Below are 17,632 nucleotides of genomic sequence, written 5' to 3' on the forward strand. Positions count from 1 at the left end.
CTCCCATTAGGGAAAACACCCTCACAGCATTAACCCTGTCAAGCTCCTTAAGGATCCTATATGTTTCAACAAGATCACCTCTCATTCTTCTAAACTCCAGTGAGTCGAGTCCCAACCTGTTCAGCCTTCGCTCATAGAACAATCCTCTATGATGGACTAATTGACTCGCTCTAAGTTATATCTTTCTGTTTTTTTCTTATTCCAAAACTATTCAAAATGGTGCCAGATCATGGCGACCGTGGAAAAGCTTGTCACTATATTTTACTACATTTCTCACTGTAAAATACACACGACAATAAAATCATTCATTCATTCAATACCAGAGATCATCCTAATGAACCTTCTCTGAACTGCCTCCAGTGAAATGATATATTTCCTCAAATAAGGGGACCAAAACTGCTCACAGTACTCGAGATATGGTCTCAACAGCACCTTGGAGAGTCACAGTATGATTTTCCTACTCTTCTACTCCAATCCCCTTGAAATATGGGCCATCATTCCATTAGCTTTCCTAATTACCTGCTGCACCTGTGTGCTAGTTTTCTGTGTTTCATGTAGAAGTACCTCCAAGTCCTTTGTATTGCTGCTTGCTGCAGTTTTTCTCCATTTAAAGTAAATTCTGTTCTTTTGTTCTGCCTTCAACTTCACATTTGCCCCCATTACACACAATTTGCCAATTTTTTGTCCACTTTCTAAACATATCTTAACATAGAGGAAAAGTTTAAGGGAGATATGCGTGGTAAGTTCTTTACGCAGAGGGTGGTGGGTGCCTGGAACGTGTTGCCAGCGGAGGTGGTAGAGGCGGGCACGATAGCGTCATTTAAGATGTATCTAGACAGATAGATGAATGGGCAGGGAGCAGAGGGATACAGATCCTTGGAAAATAGGCGACAGGTTTAGATAGAGGATCTGGATCGGCGCAGGCTTGGAGGGCTGAAGGACCTGTTCCTGTGCTGTAATTTTCTTTGTTCTTTTATATCAATATCTCCCTTTAAACTGTTCATATCCGTCTCACAGCTTGCCTTTCTACTTATTTTTGTGTCACCTGTAAATCTGGCTACAGTACATTCACTTTCTTCCTCCAAGTTATTTACATATTGTAAACAGTTGCAGTCCCAGCACTGATCCCCTTGGAACTCCACTGATCACAAGTCACCAACCTGAAAAAGAACCCCTTATCCCCACTCAGTGTTTCCTGCCCATGAGCCAATTCTCTATCCATGCCAATATACTACCTCCAGCACCATGGGCTCTTATAACTTAACCTTTTGTGAGGTACCTTTTTGAACTTCTTCTGCAGGTCCAAATATAACATTTCTACTGCTGCCCCCTCTCCACTCTGATTGAGACTTCCTCAAAACAGTCTAATAAATTAGTCAGACATGATTTGTTGATGTTGTTATGATGTTGCTGCTATTACAGAGACCTGGTTAAGGGAGGGACAGGATTGGCAGCTTAACGTTCCAGGATACACATGTTTCAGGCGGGATAGAGGGGGATATAAAAGGGGTGGGGGAGTTCCACTATTTGTTAAGGAGAAAATCACAGCTGTACTGCGGGAGGACACCTTGGATGGCTCATACAGCGAGGCAATACGGGTAGAGCTCAGGATCAGGAAGGATACAATCACAATGTTTGGGATTTACTATAGGCCTCTCAACAGCCAGCGGGAAATAAAAGAACAGATATGTAGGCAGATTTTGGCAAGATGTAAAAGTAACAGGGCTGTTGTCGTGGTGATTTGAACTTCCCATATATTGACTGGAACTCACTTAGTGCTTGGGACTCGGATGGGGCAGAGTTTGTAAAGAGCATCCAGGAGGGCTTCTTGAAACAGTATGTAGATAGTCCAACGAGGAAAGAGGCCGTACTGGACCTAGAATTGGGAAATGAGCCTGGTCAGATGGTCAACGTCTCAGTAGGGGAGCAACTCGGGAACAGTGATCACAATTCAGTAAGCTTTAATGTACTGATGGATAAAGATAGGTGTAGTTGTCAGGTGAAGGTGCTAAATTGGGGGAATGCTAATTACAACAATATTAGGCAGGAACTGAAGAATGTAGATTGGAGGCAGATGTTTGGGGGCAAATCAATATTTGGTATGTGGGAGACTTCCAAGTGTAAGTTGCTGGGAACTCAGGACTGAATTAGAGAATTAGAATCCCTACAGTGTGGAAACAGGCCCTTCGGCCCAACAAGTCCACACCGAACCTCAGAGCATCCCACGCAGATCCATCCCCCTATGACCCACCTAATATACACCCTCCACCTCCCTGAACACTACAGGCAATTTTTCATGGCCAATCCGCCTAACCTGCACATCTTTGGACTGTGGGAGGAAACCGGAGCACCCGGAGAAAACCCACGCAGACACGGGGAGAATGTGCAAACTCCACACAGACAGTCGCCTGAGGCTGGAATCGAACCCAGGTCCCTGGCGCTGTGAGGCAGCAGTGCTAACCACTGTGCCACCGTGTCGCCGGCATGTTCCTTTAAGGGTGAAGGATAAGTATGGCAAGTTTAGGGAGCCTTGGATAACGAGAGATATTGTGAGCCTAATCAAAACGAAAAAGGAAGCATCTATCAAGGCTAGGAGGCTGGGAACACACGAAGCAAGGGTGGAATACAAGGAAAATCGAAAGAAACTAAAGCAAGGAGTCAGGAGGGCTAAAAAGAGTCATGAAAAGTCATTGGCCATCAGGATTATGGAAAATCCCAAGGCTTTTTATACATATATAAAGAGTAACTTGATATGTGGGAGGCATTTAAAGAGAGAATGATTAGAGTGCAGGACAGACATGTCCCTGTGAAAATGAGGGATAGAAAGGGCAAGATTAGGGAACCATGGATGACAGGTGAAATTGTGAGACGAGCAAAGAGGAAAAAGGAAGCATACATGATGTCTAGGCGACTGAAAACAGATGAAGTTTTGGAAGAATATCGGGAAAGTAGGACCAATCTGAAACGAGGAATTAAGAAGGCTAAAAGGGGTCATGAAATATCTTTAGCAACAGGATTAAGGAAAAACCCAAAGCTTTTTATTCATACATAAGGAGCAAGAGGGTAACTAGAGAAAGGGTTGGCCCACTCAAGGACAAAGGAGGGAAGTTATGCGAGGAGTCAGAGAAAATGAGTGAGATTCTTAATGAGTACTGTGCGTCGGTATTCACCGAGGAGAGGGACATGATGGATGTTGAGGTTAGGGATAGATGTTTGATTACTCTAGGTCAAATCGGTATAAGGAGGGGGGCAAGTGTTGGCTATTCTAAAAGGCATTAGGGTGGACAAGTCCCCAGGTCTGGATGGAATATAACCCAGGTTACTGAGGGAAGCGAGAGAAGAAATAGCTGGGACCTTAACAGATATCTTTGCAGCATCCGTTGGCACGGGTGAGGTCCTGGAGGAGTGGAGAATTGCTAATGTTGTCCCCTTGTTTAAGAAGGGTAGCAAGGATAATCCAGGTAATTATAGACCGGTAAGCCTGACGTCAGTGGTGGGGAAGCTGCTGGAGAAGATACTGAGGGATAGAATCTATTTACATTTGGAAGGAAATGGGCTTATTAGTGATAGGCAGCATGGTTTTGTGCAGAGAAGGTCATGTCTTACCAACTTGATAGAATTCTTTGAGGAAGTGACAAAGTTGATAGATGAGGGAAGGGCTGTGGATGTCATATATATGGACTTCAGTAAGGCGTTTGATAAGGTTCCCCATGGTCGGCTGATGGAGAAAGTGAAGTCACATGGGGTCCAGTGTGTACTAACTAGATGGATAGAGAACTGGCTGGGCAACAGGAGACAGAGAGTTGTAGTGGAAGGGAGTTTCTCAAAATGGAGAACTGTGACCAGTGGTGTTCCACAGGGATCCGTGTTGGGACCACTGTTGTTTGTGATATACTTAAATGATCTGGAGGAAGGTAGAGATGGTCTGATTAGCAAGTTTGCAGATGACACTAAGATTGGTGGAGTAGCAGATAGTGAAGGGGACTGTCGGAGAATGCAGCAGAATATAGATAGATTGGAGAGTTGGGCGGAGAAATGGCAGATGGAGTTCAATCCAGGCAAATGCGAGGTGATGCATTTTGGAAGATCCAATTCAAGAGCGAACTATACGGTAAATGGAAAAGCCCTGGGGAAAATTGATGCACAGAGTGATCTGGGTGTTCAGGTCCATTGTACCCTGAAGGTGGCAACGCAGGTGGGTAGAGTGGTCAAGAAGGCATACGGCATGCTTTCATTCATCGGACGGGGTATTGGGTACAAGAGTTGGCAGGTCATGTTACAGTTGTATAGGACTTTGGTTCGACCACATTTGGAATACTGCTTACAGTTCCGGTCGCCACATTACCAAAAGGATGTGGATGCTTTGGAGAGGGTGCAGAGGAGGTTCACCAGGATGTTGCCTGGTATGGAGGCTGCTCGCTGTAAAGAGAGGTTGAGTAGATTAGGATTATTTATATTAGAAAGACAGAGGTTGAGGGGGTACCTGATTGAGGTCTACAAAATCATGAGAGGTATAGACAGGGTGGATAGCAAGAAGCTTTTTCCCAGAGTGGGGGTCTCAATTACTAGGGGTCACGATTTCAAGGTGAGAGGGGAAAAGTTTAAGGGAGATATGCGTGGAAAGTTCTTTATGCAGAGGGTGGTGAGTGCCTGGAACTCGTTGCCAGTGGAGGTGGTAGAAGAGGGCACGATAGCGTCATTTAAAATGTATCTAGACAGATACATGAATGGGCAGGGAGCATAGGGATACAGATCCTTGGAAAACAGGCGACAGGTTTAGATAGAGGATCTAGATCAGCGCAGGCTTGGAGGGCCGAAAGGCCTGTAATTTTCTTTGTTCTTTGTTCAGTAAGAGGGTAGCCTGGCAGAGGGTTGGCCCACTCAAGGACAGAGAAGGGAATTTATGTGAGAAGCCAGAGGAAATGGGTGAGGTATTAAATGAGTACTTTGCGTCAGTATTCACCATAAAAGAGGTCTTGGTGGATGATGAGTCTGGGGAAGGGTGTGTAGATAGTTTGGATCATATTGAGATCAAAAGGAAGGAGGTATTAGGGTCTTGAAAAACATGAAGGTAGATAAGACCTGAGGGCTGAATGGGATATACCCCAGAATACTGAGAAAGGCAAGGGAGGAAATTGCTGGGGCCTTGAGGGAAATCTTTGTATCCTCACTGGCTACAGGGGAGGTCCCAGAGGATTGGAGAATAGCCAATGTTGTTCCTTTGTTTAAGAAAGGTGGCAAGGATAATCCAATTAATTACAGGCCGGTGAGCTTTACGTCAGTGGTAGGGAAATTACTGGAGAGGATTCTTTGAGACAGGATTTACTCCCACCTGGAAATCAATGGGCATATTAGCAAGAGGCAACATGGTTTTGTGAAGGGGAGGTCGTGTCTCACTGACTTGGTTGAGTTTTTTGAGGAAGTCACGAAGATGTTTGATGAGAGTAGGGCAGTGGATATTGTCTACATGGACTTCAGTAAGGCCTTTGACAAGGTCCCTCATGGCAGGCTGTCACAGAAGGGAAAGTCGCACCGAGTCAGAGGTGAGCTTGCAAGATGGATAAAAATCTGGCTCAGTCATTGAAGACAGAGGGTAGCAGTGGAAGGATGCATTTCTGAATGGAGGGCTGAGACTAGTGGCGTTCCTCAGGGATCAGTGTTGGGACCTTTGCCATTTGTAATATATATAAATGATTTGGAGGAAAATGTAACTGGTCTGATTAGTAAGTTTGCTGGGGGCACAAAGGTTAGTGGAATTGCGATAGCAATGAGGACCATCAAAGGATACAGCAGGATATAGATCGGTTGGTGACTTGGGCAGTGAGATGGCAGATGGAGTTTAATCTGGAAAAATGTGAGGTAATGCAGTTTGGAAGGTCTAATCTGGAAGGAAAATATACAGTAAATGGCAGAACCCTTAAGAGTACCGATATGCAGAGGGATCTGGGTGTACAGGTACACAGGTCACTGAAAGTGGCAACGCAGGTGAAGAAAGTCGTCAACAAGGCATACGGCATGCTTGCCTTCATCGGCCGGGGCATTGAGTTTAAAAATTGGCAGGTAACGTTGCAGCTTTATAGAACTTTAGTCAGGCCACATTTGGAATATTGTATTCAATTCTGGTCGCCACACTACCAGAAGGATGTGGTAGCTTTACAGAGGGTACAGAAAAGATTTACAAGCATGTTGCCTGGTATGGAGGACATTAGCTATGAGGAGAGGTTGGAGAAACTTGGGTTGTTCGCACTGGAACGACGGAGGTTGAGGGGGGATCTGATAGAGTTCTACAAGATTATGAAGGGCACGGCCAGACTGGACAGTCAGAAGCTTTTTCCCAGGGTGGATGAGTCAGTTACTAGGTGCCATGGGTTTAAGGCGTGAGGGGCAAGGTTTGAAGGTGATGTATGAGACAAGTTTTTTCACACAGATGGTGGTGGGTGCCTGGAACTCGCTGCCAGGTGGGTAGTGGAAGCAGATACTTAAGTGACCTTTAAAGGGCGTCTTGACAAATACATGAATAGAATGGGAATAGAGGGCTATGGTCCCCGGAAGGGGAGGGGGTTTTAGTTGTGACGGGCAGCATGTTGGTGCAGGCTTGGAGGGCCGAAGGGCCTGTTCCTGTACTGTAATTTTCTTTGTTCTTTGATTTCCCTTTCATGAAGCTATGCTGACTCTGCTTGATTAGATTATGATTTTCCAAAATATTCTGCTGCAACTTTCTTAATAATTGATTCCAATACTTTTGCAACAAGAGATATTAGGCTAACTGGCCTATAGTTATCTGCTTTTTGTTTCCTTCCCTTTTTGAATAGTTTTCCAATATAACGATATGAAGAACTGCAGATGCTGGAGATCTGAAACAAAAACAGAAATTGCTGGAGAAGCTCAAAAGCTCTGGCAACATCTGTGGCAAGAAAGCAGAGTTAAAATTTCGAGTTTGGTGACTCAAATCCCCAAAGGTGGCAGGGCAGGTTAATAGGGTCGTTAAGAAGGCATACAGGACACTTGCCTTTAATCAGTCAAAATATAGAGTATAAGAGCACGGAGATTATTTTGGAGCTGTAGAAGACTTAAGTTTGGGCACAGCTGGAATACTATGTGCAGTTCTGGTTACCATACTATGGGCAGGATGTGTTTGCACTGGATGGGCGCAGTGGAAATTCACCACAATGTCGCCTGAGATGGAGCACTTAGTTACAAATAAAGTCTTGATAAGCTCAGTCAGAGATAGTAGGAACTGCTGATGCTGGAGTCTGAGATAACAAGGTGTAGAGCTGGATGAACACAGCAGGCCAGGCTGCTTCAGAGGAGCAGAAAAACTGACGTTTTGGGTCTGGACCCTTCTTCAGAAATGGCCCCATTTCCTGCTCCTCTGATGCTGCCTGCCCTGCTGTGTTCATCCAGCTCTACACCTTTTTATCTTGATAAGCTCAGGTTGTTTTCTTTTGAGCAGAGAAGGTTGAGGGGAGACCTGATGGATGTTTATAAGGTAGTAATGGCATGGACAGGGTAAATTGAAAGCAACTGTTCTCCTTAGTTGAGGGGTCAATAATAAGGGAGCATAACTTTAAGGTGAAATGCAGGAGGTTTAGAGGGAATTTGAGCAAAGTAATTTTCAGAGGTTGAAAGGAATTCAGAATGCACTGCCTGGCAGGCTAGTTGAGGCAGGTAACTGGAGAGCCTTTAAAAAGGTATTTGGATGAGCAATTGGAGTGTCATAACACTCAAGGCTATGAATCTAGTGCTGGAAAGTGGGACTAGACTCAATGGGCCAAAGGGCTTCTCCTGCACTGTATGACTTTAGATTCTATAAAAATAGGGAGGCCTTGCTGTAACTACAAAAGACACTAATTAGATCACATATGTGAACAGTTTTGATCCCCTCATTGAAGGATAAATAAATTCAAGGTAAACGACTGAAATATTTCTGAGACAACAACATAAAGTCTGTTTTTTTCCTAAGTTTCCTCTTGTACTATAAGTATTTTGGTTTCTGCAATCATTCCACCTGAGTTAGCCATTGTACACTGATTGTATACTGATGATGTGCTAGCATCATCTTTGTACTGGCTCAGCACTAAAGTGATCTCCTCTCATAAGCGCCACAGGGAGAATAAAGAATAATTGCATCCACTTACTACAATGATGACCTGGAAGCTTCTCTCCATCAACTGATTCTTGAGTTTGGCGAGCAGGTCATAGCTGATTATGCTGACATGAGAGGATAATAATCGATCTTTCCCTGTCAGTATAACATTAATAGCCTGAGTATCTAGTGATGGCAGCCATTGGCTAAAAGCCTGAAAAAGAAGAAAAAAATGCTGATCCGAATTGCCCAATCTGTAGACTGCATATCTGAAACATCACTCATGACTACCCCTTACACATACTGACAAACTCCTCAAGAACCCTTGTTCATAATGACACAGTCCCTGGGTAACCTCCAGTACATACTGACACATTCCCAGGAAGAATTTCTGTACATAATGACACATTCCCTGGTAATTGCCTGTACATATGGACAAACTCACTAAGTAATCACCTGCATACATGGACACACTCCTTGGGTAATCCTCTGCACTTACTGACGCACTCCATGGGTAACCCCTGTACATATGGACACATGCCATGGACCATTAATGAGACAGTTCACTGAAAGAGGAGGCTCCGTAAATATCCTCATCCTCAATGAAACAGCCCAGTACACCAGTGCAAAAGATAAGACTGCGGCATTTGCAACAATCCATCCAAAAGTGCAAAATGGACGATCCATCTCAACCTCCTCCAGAGTTCCCCACCATTAAAGATGACTGATTTCAGCCAATTCAATTCACTCTACTCTATGTGATATCAGGAAACTGGTGGAGGCATTAATATTACAAAGTCTACAGACCCTGACAACATTCCCATAATAGTACTAAAGATGTGTGTTCCAGAACTTAACAGGCAGGGGCATTTACCTGACAATGTGGAAAACTGACCAGGTGCTCTCTGTGTACAATTAGTAGGACGAATCCAACCTGGGCAATTAATGCCTTATCAGTCTGCTCTTAAACATCAGTAAAGTGATGGAAAGTGTCATCAACAGTGCCACCAGGTATCACTTGCGCAACAATAACCTGCTCACTTGCCTGAATGAGTCAGCTCCAACAACACACCCCCTTGAGGTCTGCCTGTAAGTTACAGCTGTTATATTTTTCTCTCTCCAAATGGATACTGAGCTACAAGTCCCCTGTTTCATCTACTTAACAAGATGAATGTTCTGAATTGGAGAGGCTGTCTCTCTCATTGTGGAACAGAACAGCATATACCTGTGCCCAGGTAAATCGGACAGAGGATGGAGTAATGACGAGCACTGGCCATTCTTTGCGATAAACTGCAGCGATGCAAATGGCCTGAAGTGTCTTTCCAAGTCCCATGTCATCAGCCAACAGCAAACGGCCTCCCCGAGATATGGCAAAACTGTGAAGACACAAACCTTCAAAATACCATCATCAGGAAACACAGTAGGATTTATCTCAAAGCATATACGTGAGAGGCCATTCAGCCCATGCATCCAGGAAAAACCCATTGTTTTCTCCAAGACAGTTTTAACTGATCCGTGCCAATGCTAGGACTGAAGCATTCCAAATCATGAATAAAGACAGTGTACTGCTAAGGCTGGGATGAACTAGCAGTATCATTGCAAAGGATTCAGGAACAGCTGTTAAAAAGAGAAACACAAAAATTTGAAAAATAGTATTTGAATAAAAAGGGTGTGGCTAAGAGAGGAAGGAGAATCAAATGAAGGAAAAAGTGGTTCAGTGTTCCTGTATAAGCCTGATGGGCTGAATGGTCTCAATGTATGATTGACAGCATCAAACTTTGATCATTTATGTCGGAAACTTGATTTAATAACACAAATGCAACAGTGAATAATGGAAACTTAGGAATTGTTGACAGAAAAAAAGACATGCTGTTGAAATTTTCACCTCGGGATCACAACTTCAAGATTTTCAGCAAAAGAGTTTGGAGTGAGATGAGGAAAAACTTCTTCATTCAGAGGATTTGGAATGCACGGCCTAGGAGAGTGGTAGAGGCAAATTTCACAGGTGGTTTCAAAAGAGAGCTGGAGATATATTTGAACATGATGCATTCAGAGGGCTACAGCGATTGGGCTGGAGAATGGGACTAGCTGGGTAGCTCTTCTGGGAGCTAGCACAAGAACGATGGGTTGAATGGCCTCCTTCCGTACTGTAAAATTCTATGATTCTATGATCTTGTACTGATCGTGACAGAATTGCAAGGATACTAAATCTCAAATGGAACAACAATTTATATTTCATGAGAAAAGTGTTTTGATTGGTTAGAAAGTGAACTCCAATCAGTATAGACATTTCCATGGAGAATGCTACAGGGAATGGTCCACTACAACTTTTGATTAGTTGAAAAAGGCACAATGCATGGATATGTTCATTCTATTTGCAAAGCACAGGGCCTTGTGCATGAATACAAGCAGTGTAGCTCATTATGTGGAAGTTACAAGTCTGACAGATGATCTTGAATTGATTGTTAGTCTAATTTTTAGCACTGATGCGGAGGTGCAGGTGTTGGACTGGGGTGGACATGGCCAGAAATCACACAAAACCAGGTTAGGTTTTCAAATAATCCTGTTGGACTATAACCTGATGTCGTGTGATTTCTGACCTAATTCTTAGCGCACTCAGGATTTTCAGGCATTTGTTGTTCAATCCAATATCAGATGTTTCTTTTTACAGCGATCCTCAAGTTCTATGTGACCAACTGATTAATGGAAACTTGTTACATTCCAAGAGTGGAATTAAAAAATGGGTTTCACTTGGGTAAGCATTCAGTAAGCTGCCTACAGTCCAGAACAGGCAATGGTTGCAGTTAATCAGCAACCTTTTCATTGAGACCCTCCTCCAAAAATTCAAACACAGACACCCAACAGACTGAAACTTACTTCACTCCATCCCTTTGGAATGGCATTAGGCTATGGACCAGTTTGGGATCGACGGCTGACAAATCAGCTTCTGGGACTTCAAGAGGCTCCAGAGAGGTCTTTTCAAACTGGGGCAGGAAGATCTCCAGCACCCCTCTCGGGAATGGCTCTATTTGCACAGCAGAGATCTTTGATAGAGCATCAACTGAAATACACACCAAACAGCCGAGAATAAGGAAAACTGTTATCTGAAATGGAACAGTGTGATGGTTACACAGAGAAAGCAGGGGAGCAGCACAAAATTAAGTACTCATTTGGACAATGGTACAGACACATTGGGTCTAATGGCCACATTCTGCATTGTAAAACTTGACATAATAGGCAATTTAAAAAAAGTAACATTTGTACAGCACATTTCACCACCTTAGGATGTCACAAAGTGCTTTATAGCTTATGAAGAACATTTTGAAGTGGAGTCACCGTTATAAGACAGGATATGCAGCAATTATTTACTACAGCAAGAGCAATCTGATAAATGACCAAGCAATTTTATTCAGTGGTGTGAGTAGGGGTCTATATTGACCACAGCACAGCAAGAACTACCTGATCTACACCGCAGTAGTTCCACAGGATCTCTTCTGTCCAACCAAGAAAAAAATTAGGAATGAGGTTCAGTTTGTCATCCAAAATACAGCATCACTGTCAGCACAGCATTGTCTTAGTACTGACACACTGAGAGCGAGGCTCTCCCTCAGTACTGATCATCTGACAGGGTGACATTCCCTCAGTACCAACCCTCCAACAGTACAGCACTCCTTCAGTACTGAAACCCCAATAATGCAGCAATCCCTCAGTACTGACCCTCTGACACCTCGCCACACCCCACAGCACCTCCCATGCAAAACGTGTAACGCTTGCCTATTTAGACATACATTCCAGGTGAAGCAGCAATGTAACTGCACTTCATTCAACCTAGTCTACTGTATTCATTGTTCACAATGTGGTCTCCTCTGTACTGGGGAGCCAGTATAGAGGAGAACATACTGTTGTGTGTTCTGCTTCATGGAGATTTGACACCCCTGCTATGCCCAACAGTGCCCTACAAGCTGACGGGGCCTCCATACACTGCATGGGCCGCACGGTGTCCTCAGGCAAGGTGAAGGGCGGTGGGGTATGCTTCCTGGTGTTTGGGCGTAGCGACCTTGGCAAGCCTCTGCTCCCTGGACCTAGAATACCTTACAGTAAAATGTTGTCCCTACTACCTACCATGAGAGTTCACCTCTGCCATCCTGACAGCAGTCTACATACCACCCCATGGGAATGTGAAAAATGCCCTAGACAAGAATTACGCCGCCACAAACACTCTGGAGACAAAATTCCCCGAGGCCCTATTCATTGCGGCCGGCGACTTCAACCAAACCAACCTCAAGCAGGTGATGCCAAACTATCACCAATACATCTCCTGCCCCACCAAAGGACCACTGTTACACAACCAAAGACACCTACCGCTCAAACCCCTGCCTACACTTTGGAAAATCAGATCACAGTGCTATGTTCCTCCTCCCAGCTTACAAGCAGAACAGGAGAATCCTTCATGAAACAAAGTACAACGCTGGTCTGAGGCAGCAGAAGACCATCTCCAGGCCTGCTTGGACTTGGTGGACTAGGCCGTGTTCAAGTGTTCAGTGGAAAACTTAGATGAGTATGCCAGCACCGTCATGGACTTCATTAGCAAATGTGTGGAGGACTGCATACCAAAGAAATCAATCCAAGTGTTTGTAAAACCCAACCGTAAACTTTGGATGAACCAGGAAATCTACTCCCTTCTGAAGACCAGACATGCAGCATTCAAGTCAGGTGACAAGGACCAATACAGAAAATCCAGATATGACCTCCACAAAGCCATCAGGGAGGCCAAGAGGCAGTACCAGACCAAGTTAGATGCCCAGACCTACCAAAAAGACTCCTGCCACCTATGGCAAGGCCTAAACGACATTACGGGATACAAAACGAAACAGTGTAAGATAGTGGACAATGACACATCCCTCCCTGACATGCTCAATGTCTTTAATGCTTGGTTTGAGCAGAATACCACCAGCGTGGCAACACCTGACCCGACAGCCCCAGACACACCTGTTCCCTCCGTCACTGCTTCAGAAGTCAGATCTGACTTCCTGGGAGTCAACCCAAGGAAAGTGATGAGCCCGGATGGTGTCCCCAGCTGAGCACTCAGATCCTGTGCTGACCAACTGGCGGAGGTATTCACAGACATCTTCAAACTCTCCCTCCTATGAGCTGAAGTCCCCACCTGCTTCAAGAAGACCGTCATCATCCCAGTACCCAAGAAAACACACACAGTGTGCCTTAATGACGACCGCCCAATAGCTCTGACCTCAATAATCATGAAGTGCTTCGAGAGGCTGGTCATGGCCCACATCAACTCCAGTCTCCCAAACTGCCTCGATCCCCTACAGCTTGCCTACCGACATAACAGGTCCACAGAGGATGCCATATCCCTATCCCTGCACTCATCCCTGGAATATCTAGACAACAAAGACACCTACGTCAGACTCCTGCTCGTTGACTACAGCTCTGCCTTCAACACCATTATCCCCGCCAGACTGACCTCAAAACTGCATGACCTTGGTCTTGGTTCCATCCTATGCAAATGGGTCCTCAGCTTTCTGACCCATAGGCTGTAATCAGTGAAGACACCTCCTCCATAATAACACTCAACATGGGAGATCCCCCCCGCCAAGGATGTGTCCTCAGCTCACGACTGTACTCCCTGTACAGGTGTGTTGCCAAATTCCGAACAAACGCAATCTACAAGATCGCTGATGACACCGCCGTAGTGGGACAGATATCAAACGACGAATCAAAATACAGAAGCGAGATAAAAGGCTTGGTGACGTGGTGCAATGAAAACAATCTGTCTCTTCTGCTACTTTTACAATAGTCATGGAAAAGGATAGGTACATACAGCTGGGTAAGGTTTATAATTGGGGGAAGGGTAATTACAAATCTGTTAGGCAAGAACTGGGTAACATAAATTGGGAACAGATGCTGTCAGGGAAGAGCACTATTGAAATGTGGAGATTGTTTAAGGAATGCAGACTGCGTGTGCTCGATATGTTTGTCCCTAGCAGGCAGGGAAGATGCGGTCGAGTGAGGGAGCCTTGGTTCTCAAGAGAGGTCGAACGTCTGGTTGAGAGGAAGAAGGATGCTTATGCAAGGTTTAGGAAACAAGGAACGGAAAAGGCTCTAGAGGGATACAAGTTATCCAGGAAAGAACTGAAGAAAGAGCTCAGGAGAGCTACAAGGGGGCACGAGAAAACCTTGGCAGATAGAATCAAGGAAAACTCCAAGGCTTTTTACACGTACTTGAGGAATAAGAAAATGACCAGAGAAAGGATAGGGCCGATCAAGGACTGTAAAGGGAATTTGTGCACGGAGCCTAAAGAGATAGGAGAGGTCCTTAATGAATACTTTTCTTTGGTATTCACAACTCAGAGGGACCTAGTTGTAGAGGAGGACAGTGTGAAACAGGCTGGTCAGCTACAGGAGGCCGATGTTAGTAAAGAAGATGTGCTAGGAATTTTGAGGAAGTTGAAGGTAGATAAGTCCCCCGAGCCTGATGGGACTTATCCAAGGATTCTATGGGAAGCGAGGGAAGAGATCGCAGGGCCTTTGGCGATGATCTTTTCATCCTGACTGTCTACGGGTATAGTGCCGGAAGACTGGAGAGAGGCAAACGTCATTCCCTTGTTCAAAAAAAGGGAATAGGGATAACCCCGGAAATTACAGGCCAGTTAGTCTTACGTCAGTGGTGGGCAAATTATTGGAAAGGGTTCTGAGAGACAGGATTTATAATCACTTGGAAAGGCACAGTTTGATTCGTGATAGTCAGCATGGATTTGCAAAGGGTACATCATGCCTCACAAACCTGATTGAATTCTTTGAAGAGGTGACGAAACACGTGGATGAAGATACAGCAGTGGATGTGGTATACATGGATTTAAGTAAGGCTTTTGATAAGGTTCCTCATGGTAGGCTCATGCAGAAGGTAAGGAGGCATTGGATAGGGGGAAATGTGGCAGATTGGATTCAGAATTGGCTGACCCTCAGAAGACAAAGGGTGGTAGTGGACGGAAAATATTCAACATGGTGCTCAGTTACGAGTGGTGTACCACAAGGATCTGTCCTGGGTCCTCTTGTACTTGTGATTTTTGTAAATGATTTGGATGAAGGAATGGAAGGGTGGATTAGCAAGTTCGCGGACGATACAAAGGTGGGTTGTGTTGTGGATAGTGCGGAGGGCTGTTCTAGGTTACAAAGGGACATTGATAGGATGCAGAGCTGGGCTGAGAAGTGGCAGATGGAGTTTAACCCTGAAAAGTGTGAGGTGATTCATTTTGGAAGGACAAACTCGAAAGCAGAGTACAGGGTTAACGGAAAGATTCTTGGCAGTGTGGAGGAGCAGAGGGATTTTGGGGTTCATGTTCACAGTTCCCTGAAAGCTGCCACCCAGGTGGATAGAGTTGTTAAGAAGGCGTATGGTTATTTAGCTTTTATTAATAGAGGGATTGAGTTCAAGAGCCGTGAAGTTATGCTCCAGCTATACAAAACCCTGGCTCGGCCACATCTGGAATATTGCGTCCAGTTCTGGTCGCCTCATTACCGGAAAGATGTGGAAGTGTTGGAAAAGGTGCAGAGATTTACCAGGACGCTGCCTGGAATGGAGGGAAGGTCTTACGAGGAAAGTTTGAGAGAGCTAGGGCTTTTCTCTTTAGAACGACGAAGGATGAGAGGTGACTTGATAGAGGTGTACAAAATGATCAGAGGTATAGATAGAGTGGACAGCCAGAGACTTTTTCCTAGGGTGGAGGTAGCTATTATGAGGGGGCGTAGTTTTAAAGTGAGTGGAGGTAGATATAGGGGAGACGTCATGGGTAGGTTCTTTACTCAGGGAGTGGTAGGGGCGTGGAATGCATTGCCGGAGAGGGTAGTGGAGTCGGCCTCATTAGGGGCATTTAAGCGGCTATTAGATAGGCATATGGATGATAGTAAAAGGTAGGGGTGGAGGTTAGATAGACCTTAGGATTAGGGTAAAAGTTCGGCACAACATCGTGGGCCGAAGGGCCTGTAACTGTGCTGTACTGTTCTATAATCTCAATGTTGGCAAAACTAAAGAACTGATCATTGACTTCAGAAAGAAGGGGAAGAACACGCTTCCATCTACGTCAACAGAACTGAGATTGAGAGGGTAAAGAGCATCAAGTTTCTCAGAGTGATGATAACTGATGATGTGTCCTGGACTTGCCACGACAGTCAGGAAGGCACAACAATGCCTCTTCTTCCTCAGTTGGCTCAGGAAATTTGGCATGTCCATAATGTCCCTCACCAACTTCTACAGATGCACCACTGAAAGCATACTGTCCAGGCGCATAACGGCCTGGTACGGCAACTGCTCTGCCCAGGACTGTAAGAAACTACAGAAGGTGGCGTGCACAGCCCAGACCATCACGGAAGTGAACCTTCCATCCATGGACTCTGTTTATACATCTCGCTGCTGCAGAAAGGTGGCCAACATTATCAAAGACCCATCGCACCCTGGTAATGACCTCTTACAACCACTTCCTTCAGGCAGAAGATACAGAAGCCTGAACACAGACACAAGTAGGTTCAGGAACAGCTTCTTTCTGGCTGTTATCAGACTGTTGAATTAACTCTAGCCGCAAATAATGTAACCTGTATGCCTCTAAGTCTTTCTGATCTGTACATCCTTTGCTTGCTGTGATCTGCCTGTACTGCTCAAAAACAAAGCTTTTCACTGTATTTCGGTACGTGTGACAATAAAATCAATCAATCAAAATGCAGAATGGGTGACCACTTTGCAGAACAGCTGCATTATATCTGTGAAAAAAATGACCCTGAACTTCATCTCATTTTCCACTTGGGGACCCTATGCCTTCCACAACTCAACATCAAGTTCAATAACTTTAGATATTTACACCCCACCATACCCTGGTCCTGTGACGAAATGGGTTGATTTCAGTACAGCCAACCTATTCTCAGCTCCCATTATCACTTATTACTAATAATTTCATCTGCCTACCTATTTCATATCTCTCTGTCTGGGTTCCATCTCTACCCAACTGTTCATCTCTCCCTGTGGCTCATTGTCAGCATTAATATCACTTTTTTACCTAGCTGCTATCAGTTCTAATGAAGTCAGAAGTCACATGACACCAGGTTTATCTGAAATTACAAGCTTTCAAAGCGCTGCTCCTTCATCAGGTGAACTGTCTTCTGATGAAAAGTCATTGGACTCGAAAGGTTAACTTTGGTTTCTCCCCACAGATGCTGCCAGACCCGCTGAGTTTCACCATCAATTTCTGTTTTTACAGAGCCATACAGCACAGAAACAGACCCTTTGGTCCAACCCATCCAATTTTCCCCTCAATATCTCTAGTTATCCAGTGTTTCCTACTCCTGCCAGCCTTGTCCTTCGCACTAACAGAAACTTGCTGTCCCTGAACTCGTGTTATTTTGCATTTGAAAGCCTCCCTCTTCACTGCTGTCCCTTTACCTGGGAAAGTAAACCAATCCCATTTGCCTGCATTTGGTCCATATCCCTCTAAATCTTTCCTATTGAAATGTCATTTAAATGTTGTAACTGTACATGCA

General features: G+C 44.7%; 1 protein-coding gene across 1 annotated transcript in view; it reads right to left on the reverse strand.

The window, feature by feature from the left end:
• Positions 1 to 17,632, reverse strand: part of smarcal1 (SWI/SNF related, matrix associated, actin dependent regulator of chromatin, subfamily a-like 1) — a 76,121-nt gene that overhangs the window by 30,905 nt on the left and 27,584 nt on the right. The window contains exons 5-7 of the mRNA XM_048599380.1: positions 10,964 to 11,147; positions 9,312 to 9,462; positions 8,139 to 8,300 (exon numbers count right to left, since the gene is read on the reverse strand). Of these exons, the coding sequence (XP_048455337.1) occupies positions 8,139 to 8,300; positions 9,312 to 9,462; positions 10,964 to 11,147 (497 nt within the window). The remainder of the gene's footprint in view (positions 1 to 8,138; positions 8,301 to 9,311; positions 9,463 to 10,963; positions 11,148 to 17,632) is intronic.

The sequence above is a fragment of the Rhincodon typus genome, chromosome 7 (assembly GCF_021869965.1).
Source record: "Rhincodon typus isolate 14 chromosome 7, sRhiTyp1.1, whole genome shotgun sequence".
In the NCBI taxonomy this organism is placed as follows: Eukaryota; Metazoa; Chordata; class Chondrichthyes; order Orectolobiformes; family Rhincodontidae; genus Rhincodon; species Rhincodon typus.